The 20,425-nt window shown below is 30.4% G+C and overlaps 2 protein-coding genes across 4 annotated transcripts in view; one reads left to right on the plus strand and one right to left on the minus strand.

Annotated features, from left to right (window-relative positions):
* The window catches only part of LOC114336520 (ADAMTS-like protein 1), a 1,384,970-nt gene that overhangs the window by 1,196,236 nt on the left and 168,309 nt on the right, over window positions 1-20,425 (plus strand). The window lies entirely within an intron of this gene.
* LOC126887469 (uncharacterized) lies at window positions 190-14,029 on the minus strand. Its single transcript, XM_050655017.1, has 3 exons — window positions 13,885-14,029; window positions 6,164-6,371; window positions 190-666 (listed from the first exon to the last, which is right to left on the minus strand). Exons 1-3 carry the CDS (start codon window positions 13,894-13,896, stop codon window positions 437-439), a joined length of 450 nt encoding a protein of 149 aa, XP_050510974.1. The 5' UTR covers window positions 13,897-14,029; the 3' UTR covers window positions 190-436.

The following is a 20,425-nucleotide window of genomic DNA, read 5'->3' on the forward strand; positions in this document are numbered from 1 at the left end:
TACGTTTTTCTCAATATTTGGTCATCCTTCTACGAATTTTTAAACCTTGGTTGTTGATCTATTATCCCAAAATTTAATACGATATGAATTTTATATTTAAAACGAACCTAAATAATTTTTTCGTCTTTTGAGCTAGAAGAACTTTTGTTGTTTTACTTAGTCTAGACAAAATAACATATATTAAATATATTGTTTTGATTATTTATTGGAACTTCTATATTATATTTTTAAGTAACAACAAAGAATGCTAAGACTAGGAACACCAAACATGAAATAAAATATTACTCCCTTGTTAAAATACAGGAATAATGTTTTATATATTTAGTGGGAATACAAAGTAAGAATAACAACTATTCGTCATAAAATATTTAACAAACTATTTTGGATACGAAGTTAAAACACAACATTAACACACTATATACTTTTTTTAATATTATTAGTGTTCTCCCTTATATGATCCGTCATCGTATAAAGCTTCTGTATTGTCTGGAACGTACGCTCCTTCAACATTTTGAGCAGCTGGTCCTTCAACAGATATTGCGGCTGATATTACAGCTCCTGCAGATGGTGCGAGAGCTGGTACTACTCCTGGCACCACTGCAGGGCCTGCCAAGGAGTGACTGGTGATTATGGAACCAGCCGGGCTATTTACAACAATCTCTGGACCTAAAAGTGTAAAATAAATTAATGACAGTAACTAATTTATATCGATCAAAAAATTGATTAAAATCAAATAGAAATAGTAATGTATTTCCCAAATACCGAAAACTAACGTATCAGCAATATACATATTATCTATTGAAAAATGAGATCCGTTCTCCCGTTCTTGTATGACAAATCCTTGAAGAACCACGTCTTGCTTGAAATTGGTCTACAAGTACAGTACATTATACCTACTATAAACAGTATACGCTTTACTACTTTTCTCTTTCTATTAAAAATACCATTGCTAAAACCGCGTAGAAAAAAGTTATAAAACAATGTTTGCGAAAAAATAGGAGAAATTTACCCCAAAAAGGTGTGAGTGGTGAGAACTTTGAAAAATCGTATATCTGATACTATAAATCCTTATAACTTAACGTCATTTTGAAAAAGAAAGATATAATATTTTTTCTGTGAAGCAATACACTATACCTGTATCCCCGTTTAAAAAGTTATGGGGCAAAAAACAAAATCGCTTTCAATAGAGAATTTAATTTTAAACAAATTTTATGTAGTTGCCTAATAATTCAAACTAATTTAACCTAATTCATCCCTTTCTCAAAAACGTACCGCTGTAAATGGTAGCACTCCGCGGTTTTTCATATTTTTATGTAAATTGTCCATATAAAACAATAAAGTACCTTCAACATAGTAGTTTCTTTCTAAAGATTGATAAACAAATAGGCCTGAATCCCGCGTACCAAAGAAAAGTTGATTAATAGCAAGCTGAAAATTGCTTAATGGTGTCTATACTTTATTTCAGTTAAGAATAGAACATTGCGAAGATAGCCCCATGCATTTCTTATGAACTATAGAAGCGCGCCGATGCCACGCCCTACTGAATCATATATCGGCAGTCGAGTAGCCACCTGTGCCCGAGAGGTTTGTCAACACTGATCTCCATAAGCGTAACGTTCTATTCTTAACGTGAAATAAAGTATAGTCGGACAAATTTTAATGTATGGGAACAATGGAACAGGGGAAGTTTTAATTGTGGATTAATCTGTCATCCTGAAAAGTTTATGATTAAGAAAACTAGCAGGTTGTTTTTAAGTTTAATCAATAGCAAAATGTATATAACATATGAAAAAATGTTTGTCCGACAAATATGTTGGGCATTTTAATAAGTCCAACACGTAGAACATGTCAAACGACAGTAATTATTTTGGTGGTACATAGCAGTCTGATTTTTGCATGAGAGTTTAATAAAAGGGTAACAAATCAATTGCAAGTTCTGTCCGACAAAATACATGAGACGTTTTCGTAGTCTTAAGTTCGAAACCTATAACCTGTTATACAATTAAAACTTCCCTTGTTCCAATGTTCCCGTACATCAAAGTTTGTCCGACTAGACACCGTTAAGCTATTAACGCATTTTCAGCTTGCCATTAATAAACTTTTTTTTGGTATGCGCGATCCAGGCCTAAAGATAATACCTCTATATGGGAGAGAAAAAGATCACAATAGGTCAGAAAAGAAATCAGGAATGGAATTTAAGAAGAATTGGCAAATAAATAAAATGAGCAATAATGCTACGTAGACGAAACTGCTGCTTACTATCCGGCAGTTTGATTTGGTGTAACTCACAAAAGCACCAATTATGTAACATCTGACTAAGCATGGAAGCTGAGTAAAATATACAATTAGATGTATGAAGAGTATAACAATACTGAAAATAGAAAACAACATTTTCCAATAGCTAAGATAGCAGAATTTCCAGAACACCACAAGAAGTACAAATAAATTCACCTTGCTCCTAAAAACCATCACCTAAATAATGAAAACCAAGGAAGAAGAAGAACGACTGCAACAATTAGGCCAATAAAAAGAAGTAAAAAAACCATAAAAAAAATTAATCCGTTCTAAAATATATTTATGGTTACTCGTTTATAACTACAGTAATACCTCGACTTACGCGAACGCAGAGTTACGCGATTTTCAAATATTGTCAATTAGTCATTTGAGCGCCACACAATCGCTCGATTATCGATGAAAGAGAATTACTGCCCACATATTATTGCTCATCCAATGTAGATATTTGGACTTTTCGCACGAAATCAGCACATCACTAGAATTTTTTTTTTGTATATATTAGGTATTTCTTATCTACAGTTTTGTCTGCGAGTGATGTTTGTTATTTTTATGAAATTAGTAATGCGATTAAAGAAGTTGTTGATAGTGATGACGTTGAAGAACTGTTGAATTCCCACAATCGGGAGCTAACTATTGATGACCTCATAGAAATGCATGAGAAAGAACAAAACATTGAAGAGCTTGATTGTTTGGATCCAGTTTAAACTGAAGAACAAATAACGGTTGGAAACTTGACGGAAGGTCTCAGTTTAATTGAAAAGGGCTTACAAATTTTAGAAAATATAAACTAGAAGAAATATCGCATTTCTTCTACCAAACAAGGGATAAAAAATTATTAGCCTGCTATGAAGAAATTTTGCGGGAGAAAACAAATCTTTGAGTTGTCTCTTTGTTAGATCTTATGCAGCCTTCTACATCAAAATAAATTAAATTGATAATTTTATATTTGTATATGCTATTTTTCATAGCTTCCGGTCCCAATTAAAACTAATTTATATACATACATATGCGAAATTACACCCCGACTTACGCGAATTTGACTTAGGCGGTTATTGCTTGGTCCCACCTATCGCGTAATTGCGGGGTATTACTGTATATTTTAGGGGAGTGCAATTAGAACGAGAAGATACAATGTTTCCGAAAAAATCAAACAAGGTTATATTTTTCTAAAACTTTTTTTGTTAGTTTATAAATATGTTAAAGTAAAAAGTTCTACTCACAAATTTCGCCGCTAATTGTTTATTAATTGTTTAAACAATAACAATTGTTTTGTATGAATAATGTTAAGAATATGAGTGAATTCAACATTTTATTTTGATAAAAAATGTTTTTATTTTAGTTTTGATTATGCTGAACCCGAATCTGACATTACAATTTGCAAATTCAAAATGGCGGATTCAAAATGGCGGATTTTTTCCTAAAATTCCTTAAAAAGCAGTTGTAAAATCCGATTTTTTTTATAAAACGTGTTTGTTTACATATATGTGGATATTTTTGAGAGGTTGCTGAACCTGAATCAAATTTTGATAATTTAAATTATAAAATGGCAGATCCAAAATGGCGGATAACTTAAAAAATAGTTGTAAAATCATAATTTCTTTACAAAATATATTTATTTCTACATATATTTATTTTTGAGAGCTTTGATAAACCTAACTTAAATGTTAACATTATAAACTATAAAATGGCGGATCCAAAATGCGGATTTTCTAAAAAGAACATAAAAAAGAACATTTTTCTAAAACATTTATTGTCTTTATTTTTAACAGGTTGTTGAACCTGAATTAAAGATTAAAAATTTAAATTTCAAAATGGCGGATCCAAAATGGCGGATATTTAATTGAAAAACAAGTAGAATCCAATCAAACAAATATGGAATTTCATTCTTAAAAAAAAAGATAAACAAATAATTTTCACAAAAATATTAAAAATTAAAATGTATTAGAAAGAAAGAACCAATTATTCAAAATCTATCTCTTCAATATTCAAAAAATTGTTGCAATGGAATCATAAATAAAAAGTTATTCTTAGTAAAAAGCTCTGCATATTCTAAAACTTTAAATGCAATCATAAAATATCAATTTTTATCAATTTTGTACAAGATATGTCAATAAATAAAAATTTCAATTAGGAGTAAAATACATATATTTTTCATAATACTGAAAATTGTTATTATGGAAAGTTGTTCAGAATTAAAAACGATGTGTCAATATGCAATTACACTTTTATGCAATTTTTTTACATAATACCTCGTATAATATTGATAAAATATAATATTTTATATTTGCATATTAAGTTTTAGACCATGCACAGCTATTTATGACGAATAACTTTCTTCATAAAATTAATAATAAATCAGTTATCATAAATAATAAGTGAAAATTTAATGATGTTTGGTATAATTAATTTGAAACAATATTAAAAAAAACAAATTTTCGATTAGAAGGATATAATTACATATTGGAACATAGTTTTTAATTCCAAACAACTTAGCTTTATAAAAATTTTCGATATTGTGAAATATAAAGGTACTTTACTCTTGAGTGAAATTCATATTTTTTGACATACCTCGTACAAAATTAACAAAATTTGATATTTGATGGTTGCATCTTATGTTATATACGATGCAGAGTATTTTATAAAGAATAACTTTTTTTCGTAAAACTGATATTAAAAAAGTTATCAATAGGTTCCAAGTTACGCAGACATACTGTATGAGCTAAAAAAAATTTTTTTTGTTGAACATTTATTATTTTTGAAGCTTATTATTAAATTAATTTTAGGTAAGTTTTACAGAAAAAAGTTTTGATCACTCTGTATATACATTTTTTCAGCTGGTAATTTTCGGTTTTTGTATTACATTTTTGTTATCTTTCTTAGTTTTCTCAAAAAGAAATTGTTCATTTCATTTTTAATCTAAAATAATTCAGTGTTTTTTAAAGATTACATCCTAGGCTTTAAAAAAATATTAAAAAAATTGTATTAGATTTATTCAAACTTGAGTAATACCGTCTTAAAGTGGTGGGAATTCTGTAGAACTACGAAGTTTTCAAAAATTACATTTTTTGAGACAGCGTATTATTTGAATTAAATTTTTGAGATTTTTTTTTAATAAAACATCGTTTAGTAAGATGATTGAGAGGTAAGTTGTGCAAATTTTAGAGCTTTGTAAGTAAAATTGTATTAGTTACACATTTTTAAATCATTTTTAAACAAAATTCATGTAAGTCTCACTTTCCGCCCACACCGTACTTATGTCCATACGTTTTATTTCTTTTTATTACAACCATAAGATAGCTTATTGTATCTTATTTCATGTCCAATTTGTAAAATTTCTTTTGATCCATTAGTTAAAGAATTACATTAAAAAAACTCAACCGTGCACTTCTTCCAACGCTAGTGTAAAGTGCGCCAATGTGTGTGAGAAGGGTGACTTTAGCGTTATAAATAAAAAATTACAGAAGCTAGAGATTTAATTTTAGAAAAATCTTTTTATAAAATAAAGGTTTTTTTTGTAAAATTTTCTGAATTTTTTAATGGTCAAGTCAGTTTTTTTCTAAAAATTATATTTTCGGAGTTATTTAAAAAAACATCTAACTTCGCTATTCATTTGTTTAATAAAAAATGAAGCACCCACTTCTCGAGTAGAACTTTTTGATATGTTGTTTATTAAACATTTCTTAATGAAATTACAAAAAGTTTTATCTTGTTTGATTTTTTCCGAAGTGAAAATCTAAATGCACTCCCCTATTTATATTATTTAATGTTCGACACAGGTTTTTTAAAAAAAAACATCTTCCAAATGTAATATAAACAACTGTCACTCCTTTTTAAAGTATTACCTAGGTATAAATAAAAATATAACTACCTAATGGAAGAATCGCAGGGCCAGCAGCTACTAATCCTGAGCCATGATCATTGGTAACAACTGTTCCTCCAGGGGCTGCGGAGTCTATCGCGCTTCCATCTGGACCAATAAGAAGGGTTTTGCTTCCAGGACCTTGTAATACCTCCACCGTAGGTATGATACTAGCCTGGCTAATGGACACCAGACTGAAAACAGTGATGACTGCCAACTAAAAATATTTTAAATTAATTCATTGGCTTTAAGATTACGACCTAATTTTTGTAAACATAATTAAAGATAAAACTATATGTATAAATGATTTAAACCCGACAAATTCAAAATTAAAGTAAGCACGAGTCTCGAAAGGGAAAAAGACTAATTTTGAACAAGATAAGATTAATAATAAAAACTATGACATCGCTAAAATTAACTAACTTATATCTAGTACTGAAACATATGGATAGGGTAAAGAATACCAATATAAATTATCTACGAGTAGTTACTCGTATTTATCCGCTCTTCGTTAATATATTATTTTTGCTGACTTCTTCTTTTAGTGTTAATAACCAAAGCCTGCTACATTTTTCTGATGAGTTTACTACACATCTTTCTTCACTAAGTATGAAGACTATTTGTGCATCTTTCCATTGTACTAGCTGCTCATTGTTCCAGGTATATTTACATACCGGTTTTTGAATATGTTTTGTGCTCGTTTATTCTAACATTTAGTTGTTGTTTCTCCCTCATAAAAATTGTTGCATTCACGTGATATTTTATAGATGCACTTCTTTGATTTCACTTGTGTGTTGCAATTCTCTGCTTGTGAGCGTTTCTGGATTTCTGATGGTGTTTTGTTGTTCATTAATGAGAATGGCTAGCCATTTTTTCTAAAGGTAATTCATGGAAGATTATACAGAAAGCTAGAAAATGATATGGATGATACCCAATTTGGGTTCCGCAAAGGACTTGGAACAAGAGAGGCATTGTTTGCATTTAATGTCCTCTCTCAAAGATGCTTAGATATGAACCTGGATATTTATTCCTGTTTCATCGACTTCGAAAAAGCGTTCGACAGAGTCCGACATGAAAAACTAATAGAATTATTGAAAAACAGAGATATAGACAGACGAGACTTACGAATTATCATCAATCTGTATTGGAATCAAAAGGCCATTATAAAGATAGACGAACAAGAGTCCGAGAATATTGATATAAAGAGAGGGGTAAGACAGGGTTATGTACTGTCGCCGCTACTGTTTAACGTGTACAGTGAAGCCATATTTCAGGAAGCGATAGCGGAACTAAGTGATGGAATCTCTATAAACGGAAGAACAGTAAATAACATAAGATTCGCTGATGACACCGTTATAATGGCAGACACCCTTGAGTCGCTGCAAGAATTGTTAAATAGAATTAACGATTATTGCATTCGATATGGACTCAAAATAAACAAGAAAACAACTAAATTTATGATTGTCTCAAAAACACAACATGGAAATGAAAGGTTAATACTAGAGCAAACCCAAATAGAAAAACTAAAGACGTACAAATATCTGGGAACCTGGTTTGATGACAAAAATGACCAAAGCAAAGAAATTAAAGTCCGAATTGAAACTGCAAGGCAAGCATTTATAAAAATGAAGACACTGCTTACAAACAAAGACCTTCAGTTGCCTCTCAGATTGAGGGCTCTCTAAGATGCTACATATTTTCTATATTACTATACGGAATGGAAGCTTGGACATTGAAAAGGCAACATATAAGAAAAATAGTAGCGTTCGAAATGTGGTGTTACAGAAGAATGTTGAAAATTCAGTGGGTTCAAAGGATTACCAATGTTGAAGTGCTACGACGTTTAAATAAGGAGTTAGAAATTATGAACAGTATAAAAACAAGAAAACTAGAATATTTGGGTCACATTACTAGAGGAGAGAAATATGAGCTGCTGAGAGTTATTATGCAAGGAAGGATCCAAGGAAAAAGAAGCATAGGAAGAAGACGCATCTCCTTGCTGAGGAACCTTAGAGAATGGTTTAACTGTAGTTCATTACAACTGTTCAGAGCAGCAGCCAACAAAGTGACCATAGCCATTATGATATCCAACCTCCGCTAGGAGATGGAACTTTAAGAAGAAGAAGCCATTTTTTGTTAAAACCATTGTTATCAATTTTTCTTTTTATATGTATTTGCTAAGACCCTTTTTGATGTGTGTTATGGTTTGATTTATATCAAAAATGTTTATTTTATATTAAAAAATTAATTCCTGTTGTAAATGTGAACCCATATATATTTATAATTAATTACTATACTTTTAAAATCATAATAAATATTAGTTAAAAACAATTTTGATATACGTATGTGAATAAATTAATCCTAATTGACTTATTATATCCTAAAAACATTTTAATTAATAATATATAATAATTATTAATTTATACACATATCAGTAAGATAACATATTTTTCCACCTACCTCTACCGAAAGTATACTTTTCCTGACCTGATTGCAGGGAGCAAATTCGTACTTTTCCTCCCTAGGGAGTAAAAGTACTTTCCCTCCCTAGGGAGGAAAAGTAAAAGTGACGTCATGGTATGTCATTAATGAAATAACTTATTGACGCCCTGTACAATATTGTATTATCAGTAGTAATTGCACAAGAGCTCTAAAATTCTATATTAATTTTAGAGATCGAGTGCAATTTGTTGCGATTATTTCATGAATAAAACTGTTCAAAACCAAAATTTTATTGTAATTTATTTATGTAAGTACAAATTAGTACAATTAAACAAACAGTTGTTATAAACATTAATGTAATGGTCCAAGAGCTGTGAGACATTTTTGAGTAGGTATTTTAGGCAACCTGAAAATTTTTCAGGTGTCTCTTTCATGATAGCCTAATACAAAAATGCCGGTCTGGCTGGAGGACAGCGGTTATTTTCCCCAAAAATCCCCCCAAATTTAAAGAAAAGGGAACAAATTGTTATTACAAAAAATATCATTGACGTGACTTTAAAGTAAATTTAAATATTCAAATATAAAGAAAATAAACAGGCCAGGCGATTTGAGGGCGATTTTAACTCTGCAAGATACTTGCATGGGCGCCCCAGGATTATTTTCAGGGGATGCATCTGAACTTTAGAAGATTTCATCTGAATCTGTACATACTATTAACGAGTATAAAATACACAACTATACATGCATAACTATGTAAATTCCTTCCGGACAGGGAGGTGCAATTGTTATTTTGACAGGGTATATTTTAATATTAAAAATAAACATTCTAAAAAAGACAGCTCTTTTTGGTTAAATTTTCCAACTGCCAGGTGATCAAACAAATTACGCGTGCATATAAATGAAAAGCGCCATAGGTAAGCAGCAGTGTGAGCAAGAGCGTATACCTATAGCTGTTTGCGTCCTCTGTTGTAGCTGAATGAGTCCGTTCGCTCGAGAAAAATCACGTGACCTGGCGATATCCATGTTGTTGTTCCTCGAAACGTTAGAGTATTTATTATAATATATTATAGTTTTTTAAGTAACTTTTTCTTAATTAAATAAAAATAATACGTACTATACAATAGATTTTGCAAATATGATAGAAAAAGACAAATTTATTATTATAAATATATAGGTAGAAAAGTATAAAACTATAAACTAAATTAATTCTGTGTCCGAATCTTGTACTTCTTCTTCAAACTCCTCAGCTGAGCTCAAAAATATTCATTCTCTTCTTCCTCGCCAGACTCCCCTCGAGACTCAGATTCCTCTTCTACATGATGTGTAAATAGTTGTAATATGTATTTAGAATTAATTAAAAATTAATTAGTGATTAACTAGTTGAATTACTACGTATTCTCCGTCCTTTTATACGGAGTCGAAGCCTGGACAATCACGGGCGCATCTGAAGAAAGACTTACCGTTGTTGATATGTGGAGTTATCGAATAATATTAAATATATCATGGACACACGTAACAAACACAAAAACATTAATAAAGATGAAAAGGCAAAAGAAATACTCAACACTATGAAGGAAAGAAACATGAGCTACTTTGGTCATACCTACACTAAGAAATAAAAAACCTGATGTGATTGGTTATATAAGGAAGGAGTATTAAGCATTGGTAATTTTTCATTAATTCTAAATATATATTACAACTATTTACAGATCAGGTAGAAGAATCTGAGTCTCGAGGGGAGTCTGACGAAGGAGAAGAGAATAAATATTTATTTTAGCTCATTTTTCTTTCCTTCATAGTGTTGAGTATTTCTTTTGCCTTTTTCATCTTTCTTAATATTTCCGTGTTTGTTAAAGTGTTGTGTCCATGATATTTTTTACATTATTCGATAACACCACATCTCAACAATGGTAAGTCTTTCTTCAGATGCGCCCGTGATTGTCCAGGCTTCGACTCCGTATAAAAGGACAGAGAATACGTAGCAACTCAATTAATTAATCACTGATTAATTTTTAATTAATTCGAAATACATATTACAACTATTTACAGATCATGTAGAAGAGGAATCTGAGTCTTGAGGGGAGTCGACGAAGAAGATCAGAATGAACATTTAAGCTCAGATGAGGAGTTTGAAGAAGAAGTAGAAGATTCGGACACCGAATTAAATTAGTTTATAGTTTTATATTTTCTACCTATACATTTATAATGATAAATTTGTCTTTTTCTATCATATTTGCAAAATCTATTGTATAGTACGTATTATTTTCCTTTAATTAAGAAAAATTACTTAAAAACTATAATATATATAATAATTACTCTAACGTTTCAAGGCACAAAAACATGGATATCGCCAGGTCACGTGATTTTCTCGAGCGAACGGACACACTCAACTACAACAGAGGACTCAAATAGCTATCGGTATACGCTCTTTCTCACACTGCTGCTTACTTATAGCGGTTTTCATGTATATGCACTCGTAATTTGTTTGATCACATGGCAATTGGAAAATTTCACCAAAAAAAACCTGTCTTTTGTAGAATATTTATTTTTAAAATTAAAAAATACCCTGTCAAAATAACAATTGCACCTGCCTGTCCTGAAGGAATATACATAGCTACGCATGTATAGTTGTATATTTTATACTCGTTAATAGTATGTAGAGATTCAGATGAAATCTTCTGAAGTTCAGATGCACCCCCTGAATATAATCTTGGGGCGCCCATGCAAGTATCTTGCAGAGTTAAAATCGCCCTCAAATCGCCTGGCCTGTTTATTTTCTTTATATTTGAATATTTAAATTTACTTTCAAGTCATGTCAATGATATTTTTTGTAATAACAATTTTTACCCTTTTTTAAATTTGGGGGGGATTTTTGGGGAAAATAACCGCTACCCTCCAGCCAGACCGGCATTTTTGTATTAGGCTATCATAGAAGAGTCACCTGAAAAATTTTCAGGTTGCCTAAAATACCTACTCAAAAATGTCTCACAGCTCTTATACTATAACGGTTGAAAGTCATCACTTTTATAATTTTTAAAACATTAATTGTCATTAATGTCACTGAATGTATTTTTTGGTAGCAACGAAGGGCATCTGACGTAATATACTTGACGACGGGAAATTATCAAAATTTATCGATTTAATTTAGATTTCTGTAGCTTTCTATTGGTTAGAACCTCCTATGAATGAAATAATCTATTACGTAAGTGTCTATACATTTTAATGTTTATTTATATAACACCCTTTATTTTGTAGAATGGTAAAAAACAGTAATTTTGATTTAACAATTTTTACATTAATAATTTGACATATTTGACAGTTGACAGTTATACTGTACCTACTTGTTAGTTTTAGTTATCTAAGAAATTTTGTTAGTTACATAAATAAATTATTTAAAAATCAAAAAATTACTTGTTATTTGAGAAAGGTTGAAAAATCATATGTATAACATGGGAGTAAAGTGCCTTTTCCTCCCTCGAATGATTACTGCCCTCCGCTATGCGTCGGGCATTAAACTTCATTCTCGGGAGGAAAAGTAGCACTTTGCTCCCTTGTTATACAAATAGCTACTTCACTGGATTTATATACCAATTAGTATATGTAGAACTTTAATTTTAAAGCTTTTTAAGTAGTGTTAAAACAAATAATTTGCTACATTTAAAATTACCGGAGAGTACCTGATTCACTTCTTCACAAGTCACTTCTTCTATGAAAACTGACTGTTATAATGAGACTATCAAAAAATACAATCTAAACTATCCAAAAATTATTTTTTTGTTTTAGTTTTTGACATTGAACGAGTTATTGCATTATTTGTTAGTGTTTATTGTCATATTTTCAGTTATATTAAAGTTAGACCAGTCACTAACGTAACGTCATGTAGGATCTATTATGAATAATACAGGGTAAAATTTTGAAATTAAAAAGTGTAGAAACCACTTATGGCATAAAATAATTGTTTGTTTTCTGATTTTATAAAATTGTAAAAACACTAGAACAAGTCCACCTTTAAATTCAAATGTGCGCTTCAACTATCATTAAAAGTAGGCAAGCTACACTTAAAATAAAGTAAATCCCTTTTCTTTGGTAAAAAAATCATGAAAATCGCCCCTTAATTAGCATCTCAAATGATAATTTCCACATTGATTGATTACAAATGATAATTAACAATTACCGCTCACATGTTACTTTACTTATGTATTACTTATAATATTTGTTCGACTCTGCTTCTACTGGGTCTACCGACTTCATACATACACCATTTTTTCACTTTTTTGTAAGCTCTATATATTTGTTTAGAATATTCTTTCGATAAATTTATTACTTTTTTAGTTATTTGCGAAAATCCGTCTAGAACAGTGGTTTTTTTGTTGAAAAATGAACATATTCAATCGCAAATAACTCTAAGGGCCGGTTGTTCGAACGCTAATCAACAATGATCATTATCAAATAATTAATTACTATCAATGTCAACTTTGTTTGGGTCGTTAAAAAGTCTGTGGAGTCTATAATAAATTAATATAACAATAATTATTAACATAATTAACAATAAATCTCATAATTGTAATTAATTATGTTTTCAGCAACCCAAACAAAGTTGACATTGACAGTTTTGGTGACAGTAATTAAATATTTGATAATGATCATTGTTGATTAGCGTTCGAACAACCGGCCCTTAAAGTATTGACATGTAAAATAATTATATGTAACAAAAGTTATTAGAATAAGTTACTTTATCCACTTTCGGACTTACTTTGAACGTATATTTTTTCACCCCCGAGAAGAAGCGGTACTCCTCCTAGGCCAAAAGCACACATCGGCACAATATCACTTTTTTTCTTTGATATGTTAGCTAGTGTATGCCAAATTGCCTGTCAATCCAATATACAAGCGGTTCTTTAAAATTCGGAGCAAAAATCGTGAGTCAATGGACTAGTTAGTATTGGTAAATAAAATAGACTAATAAAACCGCAAAATATTAATAAATGAATATAGCATCCAGTCTATGGTATGGATTGAATTTTGAGAGTTTACTAAGAAGATAGATTTAGTTTACTGGTAGATTTTAATTTGAAAAATATTTTATTAATATCTGAAAATTAGACCAATTAGATACTATTTCTATTAATGTTAACTGTATTTTTAAAGTCTAACCTTGAGTATTGCAAAAAATGTGTCACTTTTATTCGCCTTTACGCGAGAGATTTAAATATTCATATTTTTTTAATAATATGGTAGGAGAAACCACTCTATTATCTCTACCGTTCTAATTATTAGAAATAACGTACCTTGAAGTCCATTTTAAAGTGCAACAAAGCCGTGACACATACTAAAGCCTATGTTACCCTTTTACAGTTTTATATCTCGCCAATTGGCAACCTTGTAGGAATGCACTAGGCGAGTCTAGTAAGATACATAACGATCATATTAAATAACTGAATAATAAGTAATAGACAAAATTAAAATAAGATGAATTATATTACTGTTACTATACAGGATAGATTACTTATACGCAGTAGATCAAAATATATTTTTAAGAATGAAGGAAGTCAACAAGTTCTTCTTCACGTGCCTTATCAGAATTATCCGACGTTGGCGGTCACCATATGGCTATCTTCTCAAGTGCCTTTTTAAATAACTGGTCCGAATAAACATGGAACAATGTTGGCGACAAAATGCAACCTTGTCTGACTCCTCGTTGTATGGAGATATTGACGGGTTTTTGACAAAACATCGTAAGCATCAATTTTCCGATAATGGGATTTTTTATCTTAAATGGTTCCTTACGATAGTTTACAGCTGATTCAAAATTATTTTTTCCATAATAACATCCTAAGTGTCTAAAATTGAATTTAATTTTTATCCTAACCACCGCATTTCAACCTCATTTTGTGTCTTTAGTATCGTAAACGGCAAGGTAGTACCGACAAATGATAGTAAATGCCATAAATCTTCTTGTCGGTTACGTTTGCATATTTTGCCGCTTACGATAAGATTAAATGACCAAAATGACCGTTAGTATTAGTCAGTGTTATCTTAAATGTGTTAGAAAGTGCAAATTTTTTCGTTATAACAATTTAAAACGAAAATAGTGGTAGTTTTGATAAATCCTCTTATTCAATAGATGCAGTAAATTTTTAATATGTACTGGTTTTTATGGTTTATTGTCCTTTTAATAGAATTTGAAGTCTAATTTACTAATTTGGTAATGACATAACCTATGTGTTTTAGTTGTTCTTGTGCAAATATCATAAATATTATATTTGAAACAAATATAAATCAACTTGTAGTAAGTTCACTGAAATCTGAAACAAATGTAGGGGAATCAATATAGAACGAATATTGAAACATAGTTTAATTCCAAACAACTTTTTTATTAACAATTTTCGATATTGTGAAATATAAAGCTACTTTACTCTTGAACAAAATTCATATTTTTTGACATATATCCTATGAAATGAATGAAATTTAATATCTGATATTTTTTTAACTGATAATAAAAAGTTATCGATAGGTACCAAGTTACGCCATAGGCGTAACCAGAATAATCCTAAGGGGGGTTACAACTACTGGAAAGGGGGGGGGGTTACAACTACTGGAAGGTCTCCGAGGGGAATGGTGTTAAGCGTATAGAGCTCAAAGTACATCCCAATGGGGGGGTTATAACCCCCAAAACCCCCCTGGTTACGCCTATGAGTTACGCAAACATACTGTATAAGAGCTCAAAAAAATACATTTATAATTTTTTAAGCTTGTTATTAAATGTATTTTAGGTAAGTTGTAGAGAAAAAGTTTTGATAACTTTGTACAAACATTTTTTTAACTGATATTTTTGGGTTATTGTATTACATTTTTTTTATTCTTCTTAAATTTTTCAAAAAGAAAATGTTTATTTCATGTCTAAAGCAAAATAATTTAGTGCATTTTAAAGATTACATATTAAGCTTTAAAAAACACCTGTAAAATTGTAATATCTGTTCAAACTTGAGTAATACCCTCTTAAAGTGGTAATAATTCTGTAAAACTACGAAGTTTTCAAAAATTACAGTTTTTGGGACGTCGTATGATTTGAATTAAATTTTTGAGATTTTCTTGAATAGAACATCATTTAATATGGTGTTTCAAAGGCAAGTTGTGCAAATTTGAGAGCTATATAAGTAAAATTGTATTAGTTACACATTTTTAAATCATTTTTAAACAAAATTCATGTATTCAATATTTTTTCTATTAAGATACTTACGTTATTTATGAACATTCATTTATGTATAGATTGATACCTTGAAACTATCGTATGTTTATCTTAAGCGACAAGCTTCAACTAAAATTTACACAGACAAGGTCTAACAAAGTATCGTATGTTACATAATTTAATAAAAGAACGTTATATTACAGTTTTTTTCTTAAATTATTATTTTTTTATGTACTAATTTATCATAGTTTCAAAATTTTAATTATATTAACCAAAAAGTCGGTAGAGGAAAAAGTCGTCTCCTGTAAAATGTGCGTTTTGTCGGTTAAGATGTTTTGTCAAAAACCCATCGATATCATCGGTGTAGTTATCACCGACTTTTATGATACCAGTACAAATTTTTAATTATACGGATATATTCCTATATTTTTCAGTATCTACCTTAATTTTACATACTGTACTTTATCAAATGCCTTTTCGAAGTTCACAAAACATCTAAATATATCTTTTCTTTGATCACGGTATTTTTTTAATAGGATGTTAAGCGCAAAAAGTGCCTCCCTGGTTCCCATAGCATTTCTAAAACCAATTTGGGTATCTTCGACATAGTTGTCATCCTTATCTAATTCTTGCACAGCTGGATCTTGCAGGCTTTAAATCAATTCTTTTGTAATATTATAAGATTGGCCTGCATTATGTTACTTATTACACCTACATTATGTTACTCGTACATACTACAGTATGAAACTCGTACTGGAGTGAGTATTACAATAATAATACAGTATAGAGGGTACTGTATTTAAAAAACCATAGTGACATTAACTTTCAAATCTTCATATTGCAAAATAAGTGTATTTCAGTTTTTGCACAATTCGGAGCATCCGTTTAAGGCAGGGGTTCCCAAACTTTTTTGTACCACGCCCCCTTTTGTTGAAATGAAAGCTTCTCGCGCCCCCCCCCCCCTTTACAATAAATTGTATGCGCCTAAATAGGAACAAAACAAAACAATTATTTATTCTGCCATAAGATACAGCAATATCAGTTTCCATAAAATAAAAAATTATTAATAAAAGAAAAATAGATTAGGTTGGTTAGTGAGATGGATGTGTTTGCGTTTTATTTACTAGTATGCCTATTCGTGGCTAAGTTTTAGTAAGTGTACAGCACAAGTCACTAGCAACATCAAGTTTATTCCGATACTTTGTTTTAATTGCCACAAGTGTTGAAAATCGCACAGTTACTGGAAAAAGGCAAATATAAATGAAGAGCTTCCCGTGACACACTTTGAAATATTTTAACCAAAATGAAGGTTTGTCAATTATAACAAATTATTTGGCAGAGGAATCATGCAAAAAATCATTTGGATTTACATATTTGCAAAGCATCTTCTTCAAGTGATTCAGGCAGGGAGTCTATGTTGACATGGAATGGATCAGTTGACATTCTGTAAATAAAATTGTCACAAGTGTTTGGGAAGTATTTCTGGAACTCTTCAATTAGGCTCTTCAAATGGTTTGATATTTGGATTTTCAAACTTGATCCTTCATAAATGTCCTTGAAACGTGTTTCCTCCAAGATTGGCCCTACTTTAGAAAAATTTGAATAATTTCAGGGGTTTGCTGATATTTTACGCCTCCAGGGTTGAGTAATTAAGCCTCCATCACAATGAGTAACTACTATATTTGAGTCTCCACCTGGAGTTTTAGGTTAAGGCTGTTCAACGAGTCAAAGATGCCTGACAAATAAGCCAATATTACTTGGGTATAATGTTTTTTGAAGGCCCTCTTTAGCTCATTTTGCTTTTGATGTTCCAAGGTGATTACTTCATCTCAAAGGTCAAATAATCTTGCCAACATGTCTCCTTTTGAGAGCCATCGTACTTCTGTATGAAGTAACAGTGTTTTGAGATTACTTTCTAAATCTTCACAAAGAGTTTTACAAAGTCGAGTATTCAACGCACTGTTTTTTTATGTACTACTTTAATACACAACTTCAAGACAGCCATAAGTTCATTTGGAAGGGTTTTTGCTGCCAATGCTTGTCGATGTATAAAACAATGCATCCCAATCACATCAGCATTTTTCTCTATTACTAATTGCAAATAGCCTGAGCGAAAACCAAGCATTGAAGGTACGCCATCTGTACATAAACATAAAAATAACTAAATTTAATTTAATGTTCAACTTGTGTCGCGCCCCCCCCCCCCCCAGACATGTCCTCATGCCCCCCAGGGGAGGCGCGCCCCCCAGTTTGGGAACCCCTGGTTTAAGGGATAATTAGACGTTTATTAGACGTTTACAGACTCTTGGTCCACTCTGTATAATATATAACTGTGCTATCTATGTACTACACTGTTATTGTATTATTCATAACATTCTTGCTTTTTTCGTTGGTTTTATTTCCATGAAATTTGTATAATATTTTCTTATTATAAACACAACATACATATATTTGTTTACCTGCAAAACTATTTATCCATATTAAAATTAACATGTAATCCTATAAATAATTCTACATAAGTTATAGAGTTTATTTACTTTTTTATGGATATCATAAACATAGTGATAAAGTCAGGTAGAGAGCCAAATTGTGTATTGTACCTATTTGTGATTATAGGCGATCCATTATGTTCTGGTCTTAAGAATATTTTGACACTTTTGCCGTGCCCCACTTCACATTTTATAAAATAGTTATACTCTAATTATATTTTGAACATCTAATTAAATGATTATAGCTGGAGGGTTAACTGTTTTGAATTATAAATTTATTAATTTAAAATTATTTTATTTACGTTGAATTTATTAAAATTTCCTCTCCAATTTGTTTGTTTTTGACGTCACAGGAAAAATTTGAACACATGGTATTCTTCCTATTTAAAACGAAAGGTTTGTGGTCTGGACAGGAGGAGGTTGATAAATAACAGATATCTATATCAATAAAAGATGTCCCCTTTCGAATCAAAATGCGAGATATTGCAAATTTTTCCAATGAGCTTCAATTGGAAGTTCCATTCTAAAAAAACGGAACTCGGAAAATTCTCCCCTCCACTTTAACATGGCGGTATTTTACGAGTATCATCACTTTAACGTGTTATAACCGTTGGATCATGAATGAAATATGACTTTATAGTCCAGGGCGCATCTGTTTTGAGATGGACGTTGAGAGCTGACTCATATTTTTTTGCAGAAATCGCTTGGAATTACGTCATATAATAATAATTGAGTTATCCTCCCACTCAAAAAGATCCGGAACATTGTTTAAATAATCAAAATGTCAAAAAATTAAGGAAAAATTAGATTTCTTTCTTGGTTTTTTGATTATAACTTTCAAAGTATACACTTCCGAGAAAAGTAGCACTAACATTAAAGTTGCGTGATTAAATTTTCTACAATATAGAATTAGTTAATAATTTTAATAATTGTCACCCTTATTGCAAAATAGCAATAATTGCGAAAAAACTAGAGAAAAACAAGTATTCGCATTTTACGCTTTTCAATCATTTATGCTACACTTAGGACCTTCATATTTTTCCATGAAAACCTTTATGATATAATAAAACAATACTGTAAATTTCATTTAGATCGATTTAATAGATTTTGCAAAATAAATTTGAAATTCCGCTTTCGCAAAAAAAATAATTATTTAAAAATGTTGCAGGACTGGAAATAAAGCAGATAGCAAGTTGATTTTTTTTACATATAGAAGAATACAGTACCTTTCATTTACAATTCGCAAAATTAAAATTGATTATTGATTAACTAACACGGCGTCAGGAATTTTTTTAAATAAACATGAATTTTTGGTGCTACGCGCAGGACAGAAATGTTCCATTCACACCAGTTGATTTCCACCAACATTTCTTCCAATCTTTATTTAATATATTATTTTCTTACGCTATATTTTGTTGTATTTTAATATTTTAATTCCACAAAAATCAAACTAATTTGATTATTGTTTATGAAATATTATTTAAACAATTGCATATATTTAAAAATAATAAACTTTCAATCTTTAAGTTACAGTATAGGAACAAAGAAAGCTTTTGCTAAAAAAAGTAGCATTTCAAAGGACAGAGTATGTGTTTTTATTTTGCAATAAACATTTTTATTTATTTATATCGAAATGTACTAAAAATTAAAATTTAGCAATCATTATCAAAGGTCATTGGAATGCCCAATCAGAGCACACTATCCGCTATCCTGCGCGTAGAACCAAAAACTAATGTTTATTTTAAAAAATTCCTGACGCCGTGATAGTTAACCGATTTTAATTTTGCAACTTACAAATGAAAGAAACAGTATTCTGCTATATGTAAAAAAAAATTCAACTTGCTGTCTGTTTTATTTTCAGTCCTGCAACATTTTGAAAAAACGATTTTTTTTTGGAAACTTGGATTGCAAAATTTATTTTGCAAAATCTATTGAACTCATCTTAATGGTATTCTCAGTATTGTTTTATTGTATCATATATATTTTTTGGGTGAAATATGAAGGTCCTAAGTGTAGCATAAATGGTTAAAAAACGTAAAATACCAATACTTGTTTTTTTATGGTTTATTTCGCAATTATTGCTATTTTACAATAAGGATGAAAATTTTTAAAAATTTTGACTAATGGTATGTTATAGGAAATTTAATTACG

Source organism: Diabrotica virgifera, chromosome 6 (assembly GCF_917563875.1).
Source record: "Diabrotica virgifera virgifera chromosome 6, PGI_DIABVI_V3a".
In the NCBI taxonomy this organism is placed as follows: domain Eukaryota; kingdom Metazoa; phylum Arthropoda; class Insecta; order Coleoptera; family Chrysomelidae; genus Diabrotica; species Diabrotica virgifera.